Here is a 22,645-nt window from a genome sequence, read left to right on the forward strand (position 1 = left end):
CACTTCACCTCTCCGCTCAGCATTTTTAATCACTTGCAGCATTCCAGTGTTGGTCTGTCCCTGTTTGGCTTGCATGTTAAAGAACATGATGCTGGGGCTTGTGTCTCTCCTGCCAACACAAACAGAGCGCAGTATTTCTTTGTTCTGCCTTCTCTGATTTTTGTCTAAGAGCTTTTTTAGTTCGACCAAAGCCTGAACCCAGAAAAATATGCTAATGCTCTGTCCCCTGAAGGAATTTATGCATTTATTCAGTGCACTGTTGTTTAGAACGTTTAGCCTTAAATTAATGTTCTCACTGTATTGTGCTGCTATGTGACTGCATCTTGCCAGAGGTCAAAGTGTGTCTGCATGTGTATTTGGTACTACCTGTTTTTTATGTATTCTGCGACTCTACTGCGTTTTCACCAAAATAGACTCTCTTAGTGTTTATTTGGCACACAGTGTAAACATTTGCATTTCTGTCTGGTGCAGCAGTAGAGTAAGCAAGACAGTCAACATTGCAGACTGCTAGCGGTATATTTAGCATGATTGTATTTGAGTGGTTTGGAATGATTGCTCCGTCTCTCTCCCCAGCCAAGCTGAGCTCCCCCAATACGGGCCTCCAGAACCCCATGTCCTCGGTTGGTGTGGGCCAGCCCAGTGCTCCCACCATCAATACCTCAACACCCATAGACCCCAGCTCCATGCAGAGAGCCTATGCGGCACTTGGGCTGCCCTACAGCAGCCAGGCCACTGGACAGGCCCAGACCCAGCAGGCCCCAGGCCCAGGACAGCCAGCAGGCGCACAGAACGCACAGTCCCAGCAACAACAGCAGCTTCCGCAGCAGATGAGATCCATCAATACACTTGGTAAAGCAGGCTGATATTATTCCTCTGTTTTCCATGAGCACATTTAGAAACAAAGATAGACAGTTCACCACAAAATCAAAAATACATGTTGTTCCCCTGGCCTGTAGTGCTATTTATCCATCTAGAATTTTTTTTGCCGTGAATTGCAGAGTTTTAAAGATTTCAGCCGTAGAGCTGTCTGCCTTCTATCTGCTATAATGGGGCTAATTGGCACTCGGCTTGTGGTGCTCAAAGCACCAGAAAAATACATTTGAATTCAAAACCAGTGTCTCCTTCCAAACATCATGACCTCGTTACTCAAGATAATCCACAGACCTTGTTGTGAGCAGTTACTCGCAGTAACTCGCTTTTTCTTAACATTCTTTTTACTAGAAAGGAAGTAGTTCCAGTAGATTATGAAGTAGTCCTGGTAGATTCTCTGGCAGAAAGAAAGGAGTTCCTAAATGAAACATCTCTTGAGTAACCTGGTCATGCCTTTGGAAAGAGACACTGGTTTTGAATTTTTGAAAAGTATTATTTATGGTGCTTTGAACAGCACGAGCCGAGTGCCATTTAGTCCCATTACATTGGAGAAAAGTCAGCCATCGATATGGCCGATATTTCCATATGATATGTAGCATTCTAGGGGGGAAATATGTGTTTTTGATCTTGGGGTGAACTGTCCCTTGAAGTTACTGTAAATGCACAGCACTCTCAACTGGCTCTCAATGATGTTGATAGCAGACAATTGGACTCGAGTCATAGTCATAGGCAAATTTGACGACTTGCAACTCGACTCGGACTTGGAGGGTCAGAGACTCGAGACTTGACTCGACTTGAGACAAGATGACTGCTGCCCCCAACCCCCGCTCCGCAACGGGGAAACGACAAACGAGCCCCTCCAGCATCACTCTTTCACCTGACTGCTCCTCTCCTCCTCTCTCTGCCTCCTCTCTGACAGTCAGTCAGCTGTTCCTGTCAAAAACATGATGTGTCGTGGCTTTTATACCTGTGGATGTTAACATTAGAGCTGGACAGTATTACGTTACAAGGCTGGTAAACATATAGCTTCGCTGTTTGTTTTTGTTTTTTAGTTTTTTTTTACCCTGCGCTACGTTGACTTTGCTCGTCTCAGCCATAGACTGTAAAGGTCTCAGCTTTATGGTCATCACCATTTTAAAAAATATTTAATAAATCTCTAAAGCCTCTATTTTCTTCTTCTCTTCTTCTCTTTAATTTTCTTCTCTGTGCATCGGACTTCTACCGACCGCACATAGAGCATACTGAACAAAAAAAAGACAACGTCAAAGTTTGATGGGCAAATAATTTGTGTGTGTTTTGGGGGGGGCAGGGTTCTTCACTATATTATCACTATATTATCACTTCACTATATTAAGGACAACTAGGGGGGGGGGCAAGCTATTATGATAACTCAAATATTAGATTTTTTTCCACAAATAGGCCTGTTTTGAAATATTTTAAATAATTACTCCATAATTTAATGAGGTCCCACCCATAGATATAGAAATAGAAGTATGTAGTTTCTTTATCTATGGTCCTGGCACCCCCTGCACCCTCCAACCTGGGCCAGGAATGTAGCCTTTCCCCATCTACCTTGGTCTAAATGATCAAACATGTAATGTAAGAATAGATCAAATTAACAGCTTTATGCTTTTATCCATGCAGACTAGACTGCATGCTCTTTTTTGGATGAGGAACAATAGTGAGAGACTTGACTTGACATAATCTGCGACTTGACTTGACTCGACAACCTTGTGACTTGACTCGACTTGACTCGACATAACCTTGTGACTTGACTTGACTCGACATAACCTTGTGACTTGATTTGACTTGACTTGCCCATGACAAAAAAACTTGGGACTTGGTTGAGACTTGGACCGAATTACTTGATACTTGCTTGGGACTCGGATTGGAGGGACTTGTGCAATTGTCTGGTTGATAGACTTTCAGGGACCCATGGGTGGTCATTTGAGTGGGTTCCTGATAAAATTTGTACTTTTTATTTTACATATTGTAGTGCTAAACTCATATTTGATGGTATATGGTTATAATACTTTACTTTCTACTACAATACTTTTATGTTTGTAAGGTGTAGAGCACAACACTTTGACTTGTCGTAAGTAATTTTCTCAGTGGGGGGTTGGTATTAGTACTATTGCTTCAGTGATGGACCTGAATATCCACAGCTGATGTGCACCTGAACTGCACATTTGTGTGGCTGCTCCTCCCCTTCAGGGAGGTAGCTTTGTCGGTAACCTGTGTGTGTGACGGAGTCTATTGGGTTTGCTGTGAAAAAGTGAGCTTGCTAGCAGCTGTGAGTCAGTCATCACAAGAGAAGTCAGTGGTTGAGAAGCAAAACGCAATCTGATGATTGATCCAGTTGTTTCAGGATCCGTGGCCTCCAGCTCCGAATCATATATTGGAAAGGCTATTAGGCTATTTTAAATGTGTTTAGCCTGGCTTGTGGCAGCTAAGTAGCTAGCTATTCACACTTAATCATGACAAACTCTGCTGCAAAGAGTAGAAGCAGATTCAATAGTAACATTATACAACAGGGACTTTTTAATTTATTTTCTGGCAGCAGACACATAACCTTTATATTGCAACCTGAACTTTACTACACCCTTTATGGCTGACTGAAGTAACGTAACTACTTCTCAGCATTGACCAGCATAAATACAGAAAACTCAGATATGACAATATAGTCATCTGCTGTATCACATGTTAAGTAATTTTTTGAACATGAATGAATTCATTTATATTCTGTTTTGATTTTAATTCATCAGAGATGCAGGACACGTACCTAGCAACATTTGTTTGCTCTTAAATGGTTCTAAGAATGTATGTAAAACAAATCTGAGTTTAACTAACTGAGTTTTTAAATTATAAAGGAATAAACTATCTGGAAAAATAATAGAAAAATTATGATTGAGAGAGATTATTTTTGTATGAGTCTATCCATTGTTCTTTGGGAAAATCACATAATTTTCCTTTAAGTACTTAGTGAAGCTGCTATTTTAGTCTGTTCTTCGTTGTATAGAGTACTCATCAGTTTCAGACATGGTGGCCATTCAGACCTTGATTTTGAAATCGAGGCGGTGCTGTTTGCTCACAGCTTTCTGTATTTGCAGGTAACCAGATGGCTCTTGGAGGTGCGACAATGGGCGTGACCACTTCAGACCAGACAAACCTGCACACAGACTCCCTTCCTAACGCACTCAACACTAACAAGTCAGTCCCCACCAGTGACAACATTGCATTTTTTGACCCTAAATATTTTTTGAATTGCAAGGAACTACTTAAACAAGTTTACTAGATCTGATGCTATTATGACAGTGCTATTTTTAAAAAAAAAAGCAGTGTATAAAAACATGGAAATCAAAGCTGTAATTTCTAACCTTCATCCTGTTCCACCTCCAGTCAGCTGCTGTCAGATGGGTCAGCTGTGGGCTCAATGGGCAACTTACCCACAGCAGCACCCATCTCTGCCACAGGCACCAGGAAAGCGTGGCATGAGCATGTCACTCAGGACCTGCGCAATCACCTTGTACACAAATTGTAAGTGCATACCACTACTGGAGACATGTAACACCGACAATTTTTCAAGGTCTTATTTAAAAGCAAAGTTTTGAAGCTCACTAGTAGGAATTTCCAGAGATATTCATTGGTGCAAATTCTTTTTTTTCTGTGGCAGAGTACAAGCCATATTCCCTACCCCTGACCCAGCAGCTTTGAAGGACAGACGGATGGAGAACCTGGTGGCCTATGCCAGAAAGGTGGAGGGGGACATGTACGAGTCAGCTAACAGTAGGGTAGGTTTTCTGAAATGGCCCTCTGTGAGGACATAACTTGGAGTTGCTCACCTTATCAAGGCCACACGCAAAGTCTTCTAGCATAGCCACAAAATAAACAATCTGCTTCAGCGAATTTAGTCTCTGCTCTTCCCTGTCTCTCCAGGATGAGTACTACCACTTCCTGGCTGAGAAAATCTATAAAATCCAAAAGGAACTGGAGGAGAAGAGGCGATCAAGGCTACAGAAGCAAATCCTCAATCAGGCACCTTTGGCTGCCCAGGGGACCCAACAACCCAGCCTGGCACAGCCCAATACATTTGGCCCAAGGCCTCAGAGTGAGTACAGTGTTTAAAAGACTTACAGTAGCACAGGTAAATAATTTACACTGTGTCTTTGAAATTGTTTTGGATACCATTTATATCCTCGATGTGCACAGTTTCAAAGAGTTCTCCTTTGATGTAAAGCTAATCGGCCAAGTTGATATATGGGTCATACTGATTCTGGTATATGTAAATTATGACAGATATGTCAGCCTGAAGATATCTCAAAACTGTGATAGATGGACCTTTTAATATCTCTAGTTATATTAGATGCCGATTAGACAGTGCTTTTTGCAGGTCACAAATCATGAGGTGAACTGCACTGCCTTTTTTGTTTTTTCAAAGAGCAGTGCTATGCTATGCCACAGAATCAGCGGTCCGTAGTTAAATTAATGAAAGCAGCTTATCCAAAATCTCAAGTACCTGCCTTCAGGCTGTCATTTTCTATTCAGACCCTGGTAACCACAGCTGGTAAAATCACATAGCGCTGGGTATCCAGCAACAGCCACCAGTAATTTGTCCTCTGTGACTGTTATGTCTAAGCACCTGTAAACTTACCACCACAGAAGGCTTGTCTCTCAATTAATATTCTGATTGGACAATAGGGGAAAAATGCCGTTGGTTGCTTTTTAACTTGAGATGTTCATAAAAAACGAGGTGCTCTGATCATCCAAAATGTATGGTGCCTGGAGCGTATTAGCAGCGCACAAAACACTGTGCAAAATGTCACATATCATTGTAAACAAGTTTCTTGATTTGTTAGATACTTGACAAAATGACAATGACAAAAAACATATATATATATATACATATATATATATATATATATATACATATATATATATATATATATATATATATATATATATATATATATATATATATATATATCATATAAAGATGATGTATATGTTTTTTAATTGAATTTCCAGAAAGCAATTACAATAGCAAATTACTTGTATAAAGAAGACTTTTAAATCAACTTTTTTAAAATCAAGTTGCAGTGGGGGTCATGGGTGACCATATGGCTTTTTTCATTACAGCTGGTTATGTCATTCCATGTTCTTTGTTTTTGCCTTACAGATGGACCTGTTCCTCTGCCCAACATGCCAAATCAGATCATGAATCGCATGCAGGTTTCACAAGGTACATCTTGCATGTTGTCATTTTCAGATTGAGATTACATAGTCAATCAAAAAAACTGAAAGAATGCTGAGCAAAAACTGCATATTATAGTAGATAAAATGTTTCTAAGAAAGACACAGCAAAGAAAGACACCCAATGACTCGCAAATCTTTAAAGAAACAAGAAAAAGAATAAAGGAGATTGTTGAGAACAATAATACCTATAAAGAGGAACAGAAAATATAATTAAACTAAAAAGAAGAAATACTAAGTTAAATTAAAGCTGCAAGCAGCTGTGAATGGGCCCTCGCACCCCCACGCCACTCGGGGGGGTGGCCACCACCGCCCGCTGGCCAGACCCGCCCCGGGCAGAGAGGCTCCGCGTCGTCGTGACCGTCAGACGGCGCCTCGAAGCCACAGTCCGCCCCGAAAACCAAATGGTGCTCGACACCCACTTACCCCCGCACTGATGCGAGGACGGGTGAGGACCTCAAGTGCTCAATACACTACCAAAGCTTTGGGAAAAACCAAGTGCACAGCCAAATCCAGTACATGTAAAAAAAAAAAAAAGAACCCAAATAACCCACAAAATGTCTCCCTACCGCTCGTGTCTGTAAGAGGTGACAGTAAAATGTAACCTCGAAAGACACCATTTACACCATGTTTTCAGCCTAATTGTCAACTGTAACCTCTCAGACTGGAAGCACGTGCAGCACAGTTGAAGTGGGTACACAAGCTGTAGCCCAAATGGCACAGCAAAGAAATGATGTTCCTCTTCTATGTCGAAGTCCTCTGACATTTCTTTTTGTAGTTTTTCTTAATGTAGTTTCCTGCTCCCGGTATTATGTAGGTGTGTTCAGGGCATGCCTATTATCACACATGTTAAGTTTGATGCAGATTGGACAATTTACACTAAAGTTATAGCAATTTCCTGTTTCATGGCGAAACGCCATAATTCGCTGCCACGCTACAGCCACAGCGTTTAACTCTGACCAAATCTTTTAATAAGTTTTAATCACACACTTGTCTAGATGCTCCACGCCAGTGTTGAAGTCAATTGAAACATTTTTGTCGGAGGAATTAGTTAAAATAGGTCATGTGGAAAATGCCAAAATTGAGCACACAATTCAAAATGGCCGACTTCCTGTTGACTTTAGCCTATGGGTCCAAGAGACTTTTTTGTTCATCTCCATGTGATACATATGTGTACCAATTTTTGTAAACATCGGCGAAACTCACTATTTGCGGCACCACACGTCAAAGGGTGTGGTCAAGCCATTTGACCACGCCCATGGACAAAACTCATATCACATGTTCAGACTGAGGCTGTTAATGAACGTGTAAAGTTTCAGGCAGTTTTGACCAAGTACAGGGAGGTTAAAGCCACTTCCTGTGTTTTGGCAAAACGTGTTAATGGGTGTGACCAAGCCATTTGGCCATGGACGTCAACGAAACTCATACCATATGTTCAGACCGGGACTGTTAATAAACTGAAGTTTCAGGCAGATCCAACCACGTATAGTCCAGGTATAGCAACTTCCTGTGTGTTGGCGAAACATGGACCTTCGCCACGCCGCCAGGGCAATGCCATTTAACAAGACGTCCTGATCTTCATGATATAGCATCATCAAGGTCTTAAGGCTTTTCAGACCAGATTGGAGTTTGATATGGTCAACGTGGTGGGAGCAGGACCTCAAACTGTAAAACATGAAATTTCCTGTCGCCAACAGGGGGCGCTATGAGAATTATGGAATATTTTCATATAGGTGTGTTCAGGGCCAGACTTTTATCAGACATGTGAAGTTTGGTACAAATTGGACCATTTATACAGAAGTTGTAGCAATTTAAAATTCCATGGCGAAACATCAAAATTCGCCGCCAGACTATGGCCACACCCTTCAAAGTGAGCGAAACATTTCAATAACTTTTGATGAGAGTGTAGTCCAGAAGGTAGCCAGCGAATTTGAAGCTGTTCTGATTCTTCCTCCAGGAGGAGTTCGTTAAAATGCAAGACAAGTGAAACACCAAAAAGGACCAGGAAATTCAAAATGGCGGACTTCCTGTGGGGTTTGGCCTATGGGTCCAGGAGACTTTTTTGTGTGTCTGGGTGTGATACACGTGTGTACCAAGTTTCGTGCATGTCGGCGAAACATGGCGGGGGGGGCTGCTGTTTAAAGGATGTGGTCAAGCCGTTTGGCCACGCCCATAGACGAAATTAATATCATACGTTCAGGCCGGGACCTGTCACGCACATGTGAAATTTCATGCTGATGCCAACTTGTACACAAAAGTTAATGTTAAATATGTCGTTTTTTCGGGCCGTACTCCTTCGCCGGACTCTAGCGTCGAGACCCTTCGCCAGACCGTCACAACCTTCAAAATGTAGCATCACCCACTTGTTAAGGTCTTCTTGGCCAAATTTGAGCTAGAAATAATCAACGCAGTTGGAGCAGCAGGTCAAAACCTAAAAAAAGTCATTTCCTGTCACCAGCAGGGGGCGCTATGGTTGCCGTGATAGCTTGTCACATAGACACGTTCAAACCAGTACACTGATCATACACATGAAGTTTAGAGCAGATCTGACCATGTACCCCAAAATTAGAGCAATTTCCTGTTTCATGGTGAAACATTAAAATTCGCCGCCACCTTACGTGCACGCCCTTTAACATACAGACAATCTTTCAATAACTTTTGATCATAAAGTTGTCTAGATGGTACACAGCGATTTTGAAGTCGTTACAACGAATCGTGTTGGACGAGTTCGTTCAAATAAGACGTGCGAAACACCAAAATCGGCTGCGAAATCCAAAATGGCCGACTTCCTGTAGGGTTTAGCCCATGGCTCCAAGAGGATTTTTTGTACGTCCTGGTGTGTTCTATCTGCGTACCAAGTTTCATGCATGTCAAAGAAACATGCCGTCGGGGCTCGTCTTTAGATGGCGCTATTGAGCCATTTCGCCCCGCCCATTTCCGAGACCCTTAAAATGTCCTCACACCGGTCGTTGCTCGGGCCCTAATTATCTGGAAGTCTGAATAAAGAGGCATGTCAGTGAAGCAGAACATGTTCACATGAAGACACTTAAGATGACATGAAAGGCAAACAAGAAAGAGAGAACTTTTTGCCCCGCTAAGAGATGCCATCTACTGCATCTTGGCTGTTTAAGTACTTAAAAATGAACAGGTACAGAGGATGAACTTAAACTTTAAGTGAGTCAACCCATGTGTTTCTTGTGTCAGTATTCATTCAAAGAACAAAAACATTTCAGCGCTATCTTGACATTGTTCACTCCACTCCATGACTTCTGCACTCCATGTTGAAGTGTGTGTGTGTGTGTGTTTGTCTGTCCATCCATGTCCATTGCTGAGCATTGTGGTCTGCTCTCCTTCACAGGAATCAACCAGTTCAACCACATGGCTCTGCCCAATGCCCAGATATCCCAGGCACCAATAGGAGCCCGAGCTGCCTCACCCATGAACCACCCACAGCAAATGAACATGAGCTCCGTCCCACCGGTGAGGAGGGCAGAGAGGAACTTAAATCACAGTGCACACACAGACATACAGGCATATACGTAACATGAGCTAACACCCAGTTGCTGGTAAATTCACACTCACACGCTGGTTCCTCAAGCTCCTGCAGGATTATTAAACATGGTGTCAACTTGTCAGGTCATGAGTTGCTGGTGAACTTTTGAGATGTTAACAAAAAAGCAGAAGACTTACTTTTAGTTAAAGCAGGTGACTTGAAAAGAACAGACTGTGCCAAGCAGAGCTTAGTGTGGAATAGAGGCATTGACCTTTTAGTACAAACTAAGGTGCCCCATTTTCACAGGTCTTGTTAAAGAACAGAACAGCAGTGAATACAAGATGTGTGTGATAGCCACATTTGATTAATATTTGATAAAAAACCTGTGCTGATGTATCAGTTGCCCTCGAGTGGGGGATGCATATGTATTTAATCATTCATCACACCCCTATTATAATGTATTACTTACTAAAAGACTATGAAATGCAAATTTTCCAACAAGTGACACTGTCAATGGAATTGTATATGAAATAAAACAAAAAACTTGTCAGTCAGGATTTTACAGTTTTTCTGAAGGAGATGAAGTAAATTAGATGTGATGCAGGCCACTTATAGAAAGCACTAATGTTCTTGTTTCACAACAGAAACAATAATCGAGTAGTCTAATATTTATTTCAGTACTATAGAGTGTTTGTACCTGCGTAATGGATTGGTCAATAACCTGGATGGCCACTTTGGGGATAATATAGACTGGTATGTGAACAACACACTGAATATTGAATTTAAGCCAATATTAGGATGTCTAAACCACAGTTAAGTTCAGGGAAGCATGTGGAAGCTGCTAAAACTTACAAAGAAAGGTCAATTTGGTCAGTTGGAAAAATCCAAAACTAAAGTTAATAGATGGTGAAGATCTGTATGAGCTGGTTCCTTCGTCTTGGGATGACCTGACATAGTAAATTGCCTTGTTTTGTTTTTTTCGCCAAGCTCACACACAGCTGAAGACCTTATATGTTGCAAAGGTTTGGAAGCCTACAACCAAATGGTGTGGGGAGGAGTGACATGGTTATTGTGAAAACCATGGTAGGTGATCAACTGTTCTTTGCGTTTTGGGAAGACTTTTAGGATTTCAAATCTCAGTAGTCTACTAGCACAACTTTTTGCATCAAAATTTGCATCTGTCATAAACATAAAAACAATTAATATGTCCCTCTTTAACCTAAGCAATTTATCAGGAGTTTGGTTGTGTTGTTTACAACAGCCTCCAAAATGATAGATGATGAACAGGTAATGCATCATGAAAACACTCTATAGACAATATAACAACATCAGCAGGAAGACTGTGAAAGAAAGGGGAAATCTAGAACTGATCCAGCCCTTTATTCACAGTAACACTCACAAACACACTTGTAGAGCCTTATTGTAGATGCCAAGAAATTCATCGGATCCCATCGCTGTTTCATCACTGAGCTGGAATGCCGGTTATGTGATTGATCTTTGCCATGGCTTTGCGCTTCTGGTCTGGACAGTGGAAACTCCTGTCACTCTGCTCATAACATCCTCTTTTCCTGCCTTGTAGATGGGCTTGTCTCCTTCCAGGATGCCCCAGGCCCAGGGCATGATGGCCGGACATGGTGGTGGTAACATGGTAGGCCAGACGGCCAGCCAGGGACAGTTTCTGCCTCAGACCCAGTTTCCCCCAGGATCTGCTGCAGTCGCTGCAACAGGTGCAATGAATGTCACCGTGGGGCCGGGCATGGGCCAGCCACCTGCACAGGCTCCCGTCACCCAGGTGAGACATGAAGATATAGACATTAGGAGCTGTGGAATGACTGATTTCAGTAATGTTATTGCTACAAAGTTGTGCTAATTCCAACTAGCTCCCTGGGAACTAAATCCAAACTACTTTCACCAATCATACTACACACTAATTGCTCTTAAATTGTTTTTCATACCAATCACGTGGTGCTCTCTAAAGCTTAATTTGTGTTTTGTTGTGTTTGTCTGCTTATCGTGTGTGTGTGTGTGTGTGTGTGTGTGTGTGTGTGTGTGTGTGTGTGTCTGTCTGTCTGTCTGTCTGTCTGTCTGTCTGTCTGTCTGTCTGCCTGCCCCTCTGTGTGTGTCCTTCTCTCCAGCAGCAGCAGCAGCAGCAGAGCGCTAACCTCCCCATGAATGCACTTGGCCCCTCGCTGGGCTCTCAGCTAGCCTCCTCCCAAACCCCCTTGCACTCTACGCCTCCGCCTGCTGCCGCCTCCTCTGCCTCCACGGCTGGGGGGGTCACTAACCTGCCGCACCCTCAGCCCTCCAGCCGCAGCTCCACCCCCACCCTCCCTGGCCCTGGCCCTGTCCCAGCCCCGGGCGCCACCCCACCCCGTCCCTCTCAACCCCAACCCCAGGCGGAACTCCCTGCAGCGGCGCAGACGCAGACCCTGCCCCAACCCCCTACCACGCCGGTGAGACTGAGAGCCCTTCGCATGCCCTCCACTCTGACTCCCCTGCAAAACTCCCATCCCTCTGCCTGCTGTTCACCAACCTGTCCCATCCACCTCCACCTTTCTGTCTGATAACTGCATCTTCACCACTGTAACATCCATCACAAAGAGAATGTTGCATAATTGTGCCTAAGGGAGCAGTGGGAGCATTGAAATCAATATGGGAGGTGTTCATCTGTGCCCTGGCTTCAGCTCTGCATGCAAAAAGGGAAAAAAAAATTAAGCTGCTTCCAGTACCTCAAATGTCTCTTTTTTTTTTCTCCCTCCCCCTTTCCCCTGTGTTTGTTTCAGCTGTCTCAGTCAGGGGCCAGTCTGGATAATCGGGTGCCTACGCCAGCCTCAGCCGCCAGCGCAGACCTGCACTCACAACACGTTGGAGCAGACCTGCCTGTCCAGGAGGTCAAAGCAGAGGCACACCATGACCAGCAGGAGTTTGAGGCCAATGGTGGCAAAACTGAGCCCAAGATGGAGGTGGGTTAAAGCAAGATGTGCTCAAAAATGCATTAACTGGTTCATCCCTCCATTCGTTGAATTGGGCTGCTCATTTGTGCATTCTCTCTCCAATGAGCCAAATTCAGGATGTGTTCGGTTTATTTGGCGCAGACCAAAATGAAAAAGTGATATATTCATAGCTTGAAATTAACTTTTTTCTTCAGTGTACTGTAATTGTTCTGAATACTACTAATTTCATAGTTGATTAATCTTTCAGTTAACTTTTAATCTTTCGATTAATCGGTTAGTTGTTTGGTTTATAATATACCAGAAAATGATGAAAAAAGAACTCAAGGCGAGGTCCTCAAATATCATGTTTTGTCCATGACTCAAAGACATTAAATTCAGTAGATTTAAGCTTCTCAAATGTGAATATTTTCGGATTTGCTCACTTTTCTTTGACAGTATGGCTGAATGTTTTTGGGTTGTGGATAACAACAGCATTTGAGGATGTCACCTTGGGATCAACAACATTTTATGGATGCTAGGATAATCACAATAAACCCTGATTAAATTTCATACAATCAGTGTTACCTTTTTGAATTTTGATTATTGTGATATCTGTGCTTCATAACCGTGCTTTGAAAAACTCAGTTTTACTCCGCAAATACTGTTCAGCATCGACTAAGGTTAACAGCAGTCTTCCAGACTCAGCCCTGCAGTAACCTTTGTTTGCGTCACTGAAAACATTGACTTTGACTTTGATTCAATGAAAACTTGGATGGATTTATTAGTAGTTTGACTTTTGAAATCATTCTAAAGTCACATATCTGTGTCTTATCATTTGTTTTCACACCACAAATGAACTGCATTAGAGTCGGATTGGAACTGGATAGAGATCCACCTTTTCAAGCGGTCTCAGTCCAGTTGTTTGGTCCTCACCAGAGTTGATTTGACAGCTTTGGCACTAGCACAAATAAACTGTGCTAACCAGGAAAAGGGACCATGGCCTGTTAAAACCAAACCAAACCAAACAGGTTTGAAAGCACCCCTAAAATAAAAAAAATAGTATAATTAAATAAGTATAAATAAAACTTATGTGGCCAGATTACATTAGATTAGCCTTGGTCATATCATTGTCAGTGATGATGATAATTCTCAGTCCTACACTTATTTCTCCTTCACCAAATACTTGAATGAATCAAAATAATTAGTAAACGTGTTAAATCAGACAAAATATTAAGGAGCAAAGGATGAGCCACATCCAATATTTACCATATCACAGTGGGAAAATAGGGAAAAATACTTTTGTATTGTCTTTGGTTTAAACGCAAATAAATATTGTCATTCTGAGTGTGTACACTCTGATTGATCAGATGGGTATCAGCCCTGGTACAGACCTTATTCCGCATTTTGGGTATCAGCCGTGATGTGACTGATCAACAAGAAGAAGTACAGTCTTCACAAAGATCTGTGTTCACATTATCGGTTATAGTCATTCAGTCAGAGTTGGATCCTGCAGTTAGTAGTTAGCACATAAGGGCTGCTGTCATCATATTACTTAATATAAAAATTATTAAATGCAGATATCCTGAATTGAGGTTCTTTGCTCAGTATAGGAGAGAAAAAGTTGAATCTATACATCCTTAATTTTATTTTATTGTAATGCCTGCACACTGACTCAAAGCTACAGCTTTTATTTAAAGTAGTTTTGATCCAAGTTGTTTCTTGCTCAGAAAGATTCAACTTAGATTGAAAGGCTGTCCATTTCAATAAATTTTATTGAACGGTCATCGAAATGGTTGACGGTTAATCTTCTCTTGATGAGCTGATGAATATATTGACTAATCGTTGCTGTTCTGATGCCATGGTTCATCATGTCAGGGTTCGAGGATGGGGGCGGAGTTGGTTTGAGAGAAGAAAACAAAGGAAACAAGAGGGCAAAGAAACTGTTCTGTTACATTCTGCCTTTTGTGACTGTGATTTTGCCACCCAAACCTCTATATAAATTTAGAGAAATGTCACCAAAAGTACATTTACGGTGTTGATGCTGCTTTTCAAATAGCATCATACCTTTGTGAAATACATATACACTCTTTATCTCTAGTCAAGACAACATTCAACACTTAGCTTACCATATTATCAAGAGAATGATCATTTGAAGGGACAAACAAACTCAGACTAATGAGTCATTTGCCCTTTTGTCTTTAGACTGAGGAAGACTCTGTTTCCACGCTGGTGAAGAAGGAGGAGCCAGAGGAGAAGCCGGAGCCAATGGAAGTGGAGGAGAAAAGGCCGGAAATGAAGACAGAACCCAAAGAAGAGGACGAAGGTGGAGGCAACAGTACAACCTCCTCATCGCCCTCTCAGTCACGGAGGAAAAGTGAGTCTAATGCCAAGTGATGAATAAAATCTGTAGAGTGTGATTGATTGAACTGCTCAGTAAACAGAGAGGGTTTCCGTCATTGGCAGGAATGTTAATATGCCCACTCTGTGCCAACTGTGAGTCAGTCATGACTTCTTTAGAGTTTCATTTAAACTTATAATTACAACATTATTAGTCTGGCACTGACTGTGGACAAAGGACCAAACCTCTGCGAACTTGCCAGCATTTTACACAAATAATAAATGGACTGTGTGTCTGCTGGTAGAATGAACTCAACAAATCATGAAGGCCAATTAATGTATGTTTTAAGTTACAACTGATTTGCAGGCAAGGAGCAGTGTGCGTTAAAATTGAAAAATCATCAAAACTCTTGCACAGGAATGGAGCGAGCAATTTAACTTGTGGATAGTCATGTAATATGGTGTTGATGTCCTGTTAGGTTTCAGGCATGAGAATACCTGATGTAAAACTAATCACAAAATCAGAACAAAAGCAAGCATGTTTCTGTGTGAAGCTCATTTGAATTTTGTCTTTAAAAATATATGAGCAAGGTCTAGCATAGAAAAAGTATGACAGTAACCCTCTTTATTTTCTGTATTTTCCTGTATAGTAAAGGTTTTACTCAAATTCAAAATTACTTAAACTTTAACTAATTTTAATTTTTCAGTCTTTAAGCCTGAGGAGTTGCGCCAGGCTCTGATGCCGACTCTGGAATCCCTCTACAGGCAGGACCCTGAGTCACTGCCTTTCAGACAGCCAGTTGACCCCATGCTTCTGGGTATCCCGGTATGTACCACACATGGACCTGCCACACAACTTTTTTACATACAACCCTGGCTCCACAAAAGTCGGGATGCTGTGTAAAACCTAAATAGAGAATGCAGTGATTTGCAGATCAATTTCAACTTGTATTCAACTGAATACAGTGCAAAGACAAGATTGTTAATGTTAAAACTAAATAACTTAATTGTTTTTGTAAATATACACTCATTCTGAATTTGATGCCTTTAACACATTTCACGAAAGTTGGGACAGGGGAAACAAAAGACTGGGAAAGTTGTGGAATGCTGAAAAACACCTGTTTGGAACATTCAACAGGTAAACAGGTTAACTGGTAACAGGTGACAGTATGATATTTGGGTATTAAAGGGGAATCCTTGAGGTTAACCACTTTGTGAAAAACTGCATGGACAACATCTCTCAGCACAAAACTGAAGGAATTTAGGGATTTCACCATCTGCAATCCATTATAAATAAAACATTGAATGCCTGTGACCCCTCAGATGGCATTAATAACTGCATTAAAAACCCACATTATTGTATAAAGGATACTACTTTGGCTCAGGATTACATAGGAAAACCATTATCAATAAACACTGAAGAGAAAGAGAAAGCCATATATCAACAACATCCAGAAATGCTGCCAACTTTACTGGACCGGAGCTCATCTGAGATGGAAAAGTGTGCTGTGGCTTGACGAGTCCACATTTCAGATTGTTTTCAGAAATCACAAAGGTCATGTCTGCTGGGCTAAGGATAAAAAGAGACATCTAGATTGTTACAAATGCAAACTTCAAAAGCCAGCAACTGGCATGGTATGGGTGTGTGTTAGTGCTCATGGCATTATGGGTAACTGTCACATCTGCAAAGACTTCATTAAAGCTGAAAGGTGCACACCGGTTTTGAAGCTACATATGCTGCCATCCAGATGACGTCTTTTTTAGAGACGTCCTTTCTTATTTTAACAAGATGATGTCACGACACATTCTACACGTTAAAACAGCGTGGCTTCATAGTAAAAGAGTCCAGGCAGTAGACTGACCTGCCTGCAGTCCAGACCTGTCTCCCATTAAAATTGTGTGGTCCGTTATGAAGCATAAACTGGCATCTCAAACAGAGATCCCGGACTGTTGCGCACCTGAAGCTAGAATGAGAAAGAATTTCACTTAAAAAACTTAAAGGATTAGTGTCCTCAGTTCCCAAACACATCCTGAGTGTTACTAAAACAAATTGTGATACATCACAGTGGTAAACATGCTTCTGTCCGAACTTTTGTGGACATCAAATTCGAAATGAGTGTATATTTAGAAAGAAAACAATAAAATTCATCTATTTGAACACTAAATATCTCATCTTTGTGCTGTATTCAATTTATTATAGGTAGAAAAGGTTCTGAATTTCATTGTTTTTATTTACGTTTTACACAACATCCCAACTTTTGAATTTGGGTTGTGAAACAAAACCTTTTAAATGTAGACAAGTGTGGCTCATGGGATATTGTTAAATGTGGTGGCCAATTTTGGTGGATGCTCAAAATTCGGCTGCTCTCTTGGTCTGTAACACAATTTGTTTTTTATTTGTCCTTCTCTCTTTAGGATTACTTCGATATTGTTAAGAACCCAATAGACCTGTCCACAATAAAGCGCAAGCTCGACACGGGCCAGTACCAAGAGCCCTGGCAGTATGTGGATGATGTCTGGCTGATGTTCAACAACGCTTGGCTCTACAACCGCAAGACTTCCCGTGTCTACAAGTACTGCTCCAAGTTGGCTGAGGTGTTCGAGTCGGAGATCGACCCTGTCATGCAGGGCCTGGGATACTGCTGCGGGAGGAAGGTGAGATCAAGGGGGTGGACAGCAGGGAAGTTAATGATACAGTAAGTCGAGTATGAATGAAAGAATGAAAAAGCAATTGTGTGAGAGATTCTGTTAAGCCATATAAATGACAGTTAGAAAACTCGTTTTGGTGACCTGGCTGCCAAGTTACTAAAAATCTGAGTGTTAACTTCTTTGACTTAATAGGATGACTGTAATCACTATGTTATTGTGAATAGTTAGGGCCCAAGCACCGCGGTGCAAGGCCCTATTGAAACTGCTCGGATTATTCAACATTATTAACATTATAACATTATTATTCAACATTGGCGTGGAGCATCTAGACAAGTGTGTGATTAAAACTTATTAAAAGATTTGGTCAGCGTTAAACGCTGTGGCTGTAGCGTGGCGGCAAATTTTGGCATTTCGCCATGAAACAGGAAATTGCTATAACTTTAATGTAAATTGTCCAATCTGCATCAAACTTAACATGTGTGATAATAGGCATGCCCTGAACTAGGGCTGAACGATTTTAGGAAAAGATCTAATTGCGATTTTTCTGGCAGATATTGCGATTTCAATTCGATTTCGCGATTTTTTTCTTCAAATCAAGCTTCAGTGCAATATTCACAATGTATAGCAACATTTACAACCATTATTAATTATTCAAACTAGGTATTTGTGAGGGCTTCAAAGAAACATAACATTAAGAGAAAAACTACTGACTATACTGAAGACAATTTGCACACATCATCACATTAAATCTGTATAAATAAATAAATTAATAAACAAACACACACACACACACACACACACACACACACACGTCTGGTCCATTCATTAAGTTCCATATGACATTTGCGGCATTGTCGGTTGTGATGCACGTCAGAGGAGTGTAACTACGAAGCGAGATAAATGTGTTAGCGAGCTATGTTGAGTCTAAATCCAGGGTTTTCAGTGTCACGAAAGTGGCTCTCTTTAAACCTGCTAGATCACCATGGTAACTTATTCTAAACTCATAACCTGGTCGGGAGCAGGTTATGTTAAGAGTTTCAGATTAAATCGTCTGTAAAAAGCGCTGTTCTTTAACTTATAATTGTCCTAACAAGGTTGTTTATGAGCGATATAGCTTTTAAACTGAGGGAAGACATTAAAAATGAAAAGCTGCTGAGCTGTATATTCATAATATCACCGAATGAATCCATATAATGTAAAAATGAAACAGCAGCACAAACGGTATACATCGCGCTGTCATGATGGTAACCTCCGTTTGGTGATGCAGAGTCATTTTTCCCGTTTGCTCCAGATCATATCACACTTTAAATTTACATCCACACACTAAAATAATGATGAAGCAACTACAGACACTTTGAATACTTTTTACTGTTATCTGTTTTGTTTTGGTGATACTGCAGCTCAGATCACTGATTAGAAAATTCATCATCATTTATCACAGACAATCTTAAAGCAGTAACACTCATTTTACATTGGTTTGGCCAAAAACTTAAGTGATCTCCACGTCTCTGTCATCATAGGACAGTGTCAGACAGACTTCATCATGTTTAAATCTGCTGTATGGAGTTTTATTGTTTAATGTGCAGTTTTCATGTTAGAATAAACGGCATTTAGTCCATCAGTCATTTTCTGATATTCTTCTTCTCCTGCTTTATTTGCAGCAACAATGCTGCTTTTTGCTGTAATGTATTTAGTATACTTTCCACAGCTCATAATTATAACAACTTGATGATTTTGACTTAAGTGGCTTGCAATCGCTTCATTACATGCAGAAGAAGAGTGAAATGACGCAACAAACGCCCCTTTTATGTGGGCGCGCACAGAGTCTGAAGACGAAAGCCTGGATTAACAAAGTGAGTTGATAACCACCGTCGTGATACCCGTTATCTCTGATTGCGGTTTTAGGCTTTGTCGATCCAGATCATGCAAAGAAAGCCTGGCTGTGTTGAGCTTGCTTCGTAGTACAGCCCTCAGGAGCACTGCAAAAAACCGCAGCTTTGGTGATCACGTGATCGCATTGTCTGAAATCGCAATTTCGATCCGAAAACGATAAATCGTTCAGCCCTACCCTGAACACATCTACATAATACTGGGAGCAGGAAACAACATGGAATTCTTTAAAAAAGTAGTTCACCCAAAAATGAAATTGCACTAAATATCTACTCTCTCCTGTGCTGATGTGAGGATGGATGAAGATCTCCAGTACACAAAATACTCCAAGAATTTCAACAGAAAACAAAACCATATTGACATCCAGTGCAATTGAAGTTTAGAGTGATCAGTTTTACAATGTAAAAATGAACACAAAAAGCCCACAAAATGTCTCCATGCTGCACGAATGATTTAACCCTGGAAACCACTCAGACAACAGACAGAAATTTTCTCAGAAACAGTGACCTGTTATGCATAGAGTTTCCTTAGCAAACTTTCAAAAAAGAAGGAAATGTCTGAGGACTTGGACATGGAAGAGAAACATCTTTTGTTTGCTGCAGCCGTGCCGCTTGGGATACAGCTTGTGTCCCAGCTTGTGTCCCAGCTTCAGCCCTGTGCATGCATTTCCAGTCTCTGAGGCTACAGGTGACAATGAGGCTGAAAACACGGTGTAAATGGTGTCTTTTTAGGTTACATTTTTCTGTCACTTTTTACAGACACTTAAATCACAGCACACAAGCGGTATGGAGACATTTTGTGGGTTGAGTTCTTTTTTTTTTTACATGTACCGGATTTGGCTGCGCAGCTGGTTTTTGCCAAAGTTCAGGTAGTATAATGTGCACTTGAGGTCTTCACCCGTCCTCGCGTCAGCACAGGGGCGAGCGGGTGTCGAGCGCCGTTTGGTTTTCGGGGCGGACAGTGGCTTCAGGGCGACGTCTGACGGTCGCTGCGACACGGAGCCTCTCCGCCCGGGACGGGTTCAGCCGGCAGGCGGCGGTGGCTGACCCCCCCGAGTGTCGCGGGGGTGCGAGGGACCGTTCATCGCTGCTTGCAGCTTTAATTTATATTGTGATTTGTTGACATGATCCAGCACTAGAGCTGTGTGATTGGACAAAATCCCATATCACAGTATTTTAACCAAATACCAGTACTGCAATGATAATTGTTAATCGATTATTAATTTACTATTAAAGTAATCAGTAACTATTTTGATAATCATTTTGAGTAATTTTTAAATAAAAAATGTCCAAATACTCAGTAACAACAAAAAAAAAGGGTCCATTATTTAACACTAGTTAATACTTAATAAGCAAGTTAACTGCGGCATTATGTCATACGTTAGTTAATAGTTTATAAAGATGCTCTTAATATTAGTTACAACCATAATATGCATTAACTAACAGTTAATTCTGTAGTAAGCATCATATACTGTTAACGAATGTCTCTTATTAATATTTATTTAAGACTTGCATCTTAATTAGAGTACTAACTATTAGTTGGTTGATTAAAGGTTGATTAACATGCATATTATGAAGATCACAGCCTTTATTTTCATGTAGATGTTTATTAACTTATAGCCTAGCCAGTAATTAATTGTGCGTGTTATTGGAGTTACACCTAATGCATATTAAGCATTAACTAATGTTAATTAATGGAAACTTATTGTAAAATGATACCAAATACTCTTAGTTCAGCTTCTTAATTGTGAATATTTTCAGATTTCTTTACTCCTGTCTGCCAGTTAACTGAATATGTCAGGGTTGTGGACAAAACAAGACATTTGAGGACGTCATCATGGTCTTTGGGAAAAACTAACCAACATTTTTCACCATTTTCTGACATTTTATAGACCAAACAACTAAATGATTAATGGAGAAAATAATCAATTGATTAATCAGTAATGAAAATAAAGGTTACTTGCAGCACTATCAAATACCTTGATCAATATTTATTGATACTGTGACGGTGTTGAAGGAACGACTGTTGGATCTTTCACAAAATATTAACACAGTGAGATTTTTAATAATTACTAATCAATAATGTGGATATAATGACTAACTGTATAAAGGCAAGAACACTACATTTAATTGTAATGCACCCTTTAAGACCAGGAAAAGACCACACGTAGGCCACATAACAAAGATGTATCTACTCTCATATAGGGGTGTCACGGTATGAAATTTTAACCTCACGGTTATTGTGACCAAAATTATCACGGTTTTCGGTATTACCGCGGTATTTTTTAAAAAGTGTGTTAAATACATGACTGTTCAGCAAACAACAGCAATACTTCCATTGTCAAGTTTGTTGATGACACAGTTGTGTTAGGCCTGATCAGCAACAACAATTAACAGGCCTATCTGAAGACAGGCCCCCTTCGTCCATTCGAGCCCTATCATGCACCCTTCCCTTCTCCTTACACATATTCCATGTATATATCCCCCCCGCCACACACACCTCATTTATTCACACATACATCCCTGCACACTATAAGCTGAGCGATCAACTGCATTTCACTACATGTCTTGCATTAGTATTACAAGCATGTGACAAATAAATCCTTGAATATGTTCAGAAGGAATTGATAGTCCTGCAATAACATGCAAAATATTTAAATTGTAATTAGGTAAAAACACTAATACCACAATGTAAAAATACCTAAGTAAAGAATCTGAGTATTTTTTCCATCACAGCAGGTCAGTGATCAGTGTTCCAGTGACACTCTGTGGATCAGTGAATAGTGTTTTCTTTATGGCGGCCCGCCACATTAAGAACATCGGCACCGCGACATGATTTTCTATTTTTGGAGCTGCGCACCTTTTTCGGTCGTGTCTAGAAGGTAACTCTTTATTTGCATAACTCTCACGAGATTTGTGTTCGTTATTTCTACTAAAATAATCAAACTCGCGCGATCTTTCGCAGGTCTAGGGTTCCCTTCTAAACACGACCGTCAAACTACAGACAGCAGACTGTCTGTAAACAGCATGATGTTAAACTCTGCAGTGTTTCACACAAAGACTTTATTTGTGTGGACACCCAGGTTTGGTTTGTCACCAATTTCAGCATTTTTATTTTTTTAATTACTCCGAGAGGACGACGGCATCCGCGATTGATTAGTGATCAGTCTGCCCTCCTTTCCTCCCTCACCTGTTCACTCTGCTCTGAGGAGGTCTGAAAGTTT

At 41.0% G+C, this 22,645-nt stretch overlaps 1 protein-coding gene across 4 annotated transcripts in view; it reads left to right on the plus strand.

Annotated features, from left to right (window-relative positions):
* crebbpa (CREB binding lysine acetyltransferase a) overlaps positions 1–22,645 on the plus strand; it is a 98,157-nt gene that overhangs the window by 61,347 nt on the left and 14,165 nt on the right. For 2 of the 4 annotated variants that reach the window (XM_084711357.1, XM_084711383.1), the window contains 13 exons: positions 574–849; positions 3,981–4,080; positions 4,270–4,407; positions 4,544–4,661; positions 4,807–4,978; positions 6,047–6,109; positions 9,479–9,600; positions 11,193–11,405; positions 11,755–12,066; positions 12,397–12,576; positions 14,749–14,920; positions 15,591–15,709; positions 17,299–17,538. In XM_084711357.1, coding sequence (XP_084567483.1) covers positions 574–849; positions 3,981–4,080; positions 4,270–4,407; positions 4,544–4,661; positions 4,807–4,978; positions 6,047–6,109; positions 9,479–9,600; positions 11,193–11,405; positions 11,755–12,066; positions 12,397–12,576; positions 14,749–14,920; positions 15,591–15,709; positions 17,299–17,538 — 2,225 coding nt within the window. The remainder of the gene's footprint in view (positions 1–573; positions 850–3,980; positions 4,081–4,269; positions 4,408–4,543; positions 4,662–4,806; positions 4,979–6,046; positions 6,110–9,478; positions 9,601–11,192; positions 11,406–11,754; positions 12,067–12,396; positions 12,577–14,748; positions 14,921–15,590; positions 15,710–17,298; positions 17,539–22,645) is intronic. The other 2 variants (XM_084711365.1, XM_084711376.1) reach the window with 2 other exon arrangements.

This window comes from Lutjanus erythropterus, chromosome 3, assembly GCF_056507025.1.
Source record: "Lutjanus erythropterus isolate fLutEry1 chromosome 3, fLutEry1.hap2, whole genome shotgun sequence".
NCBI classification, from domain to species: Eukaryota; Metazoa; Chordata; class Actinopteri; order Lutjaniformes; family Lutjanidae; genus Lutjanus; species Lutjanus erythropterus.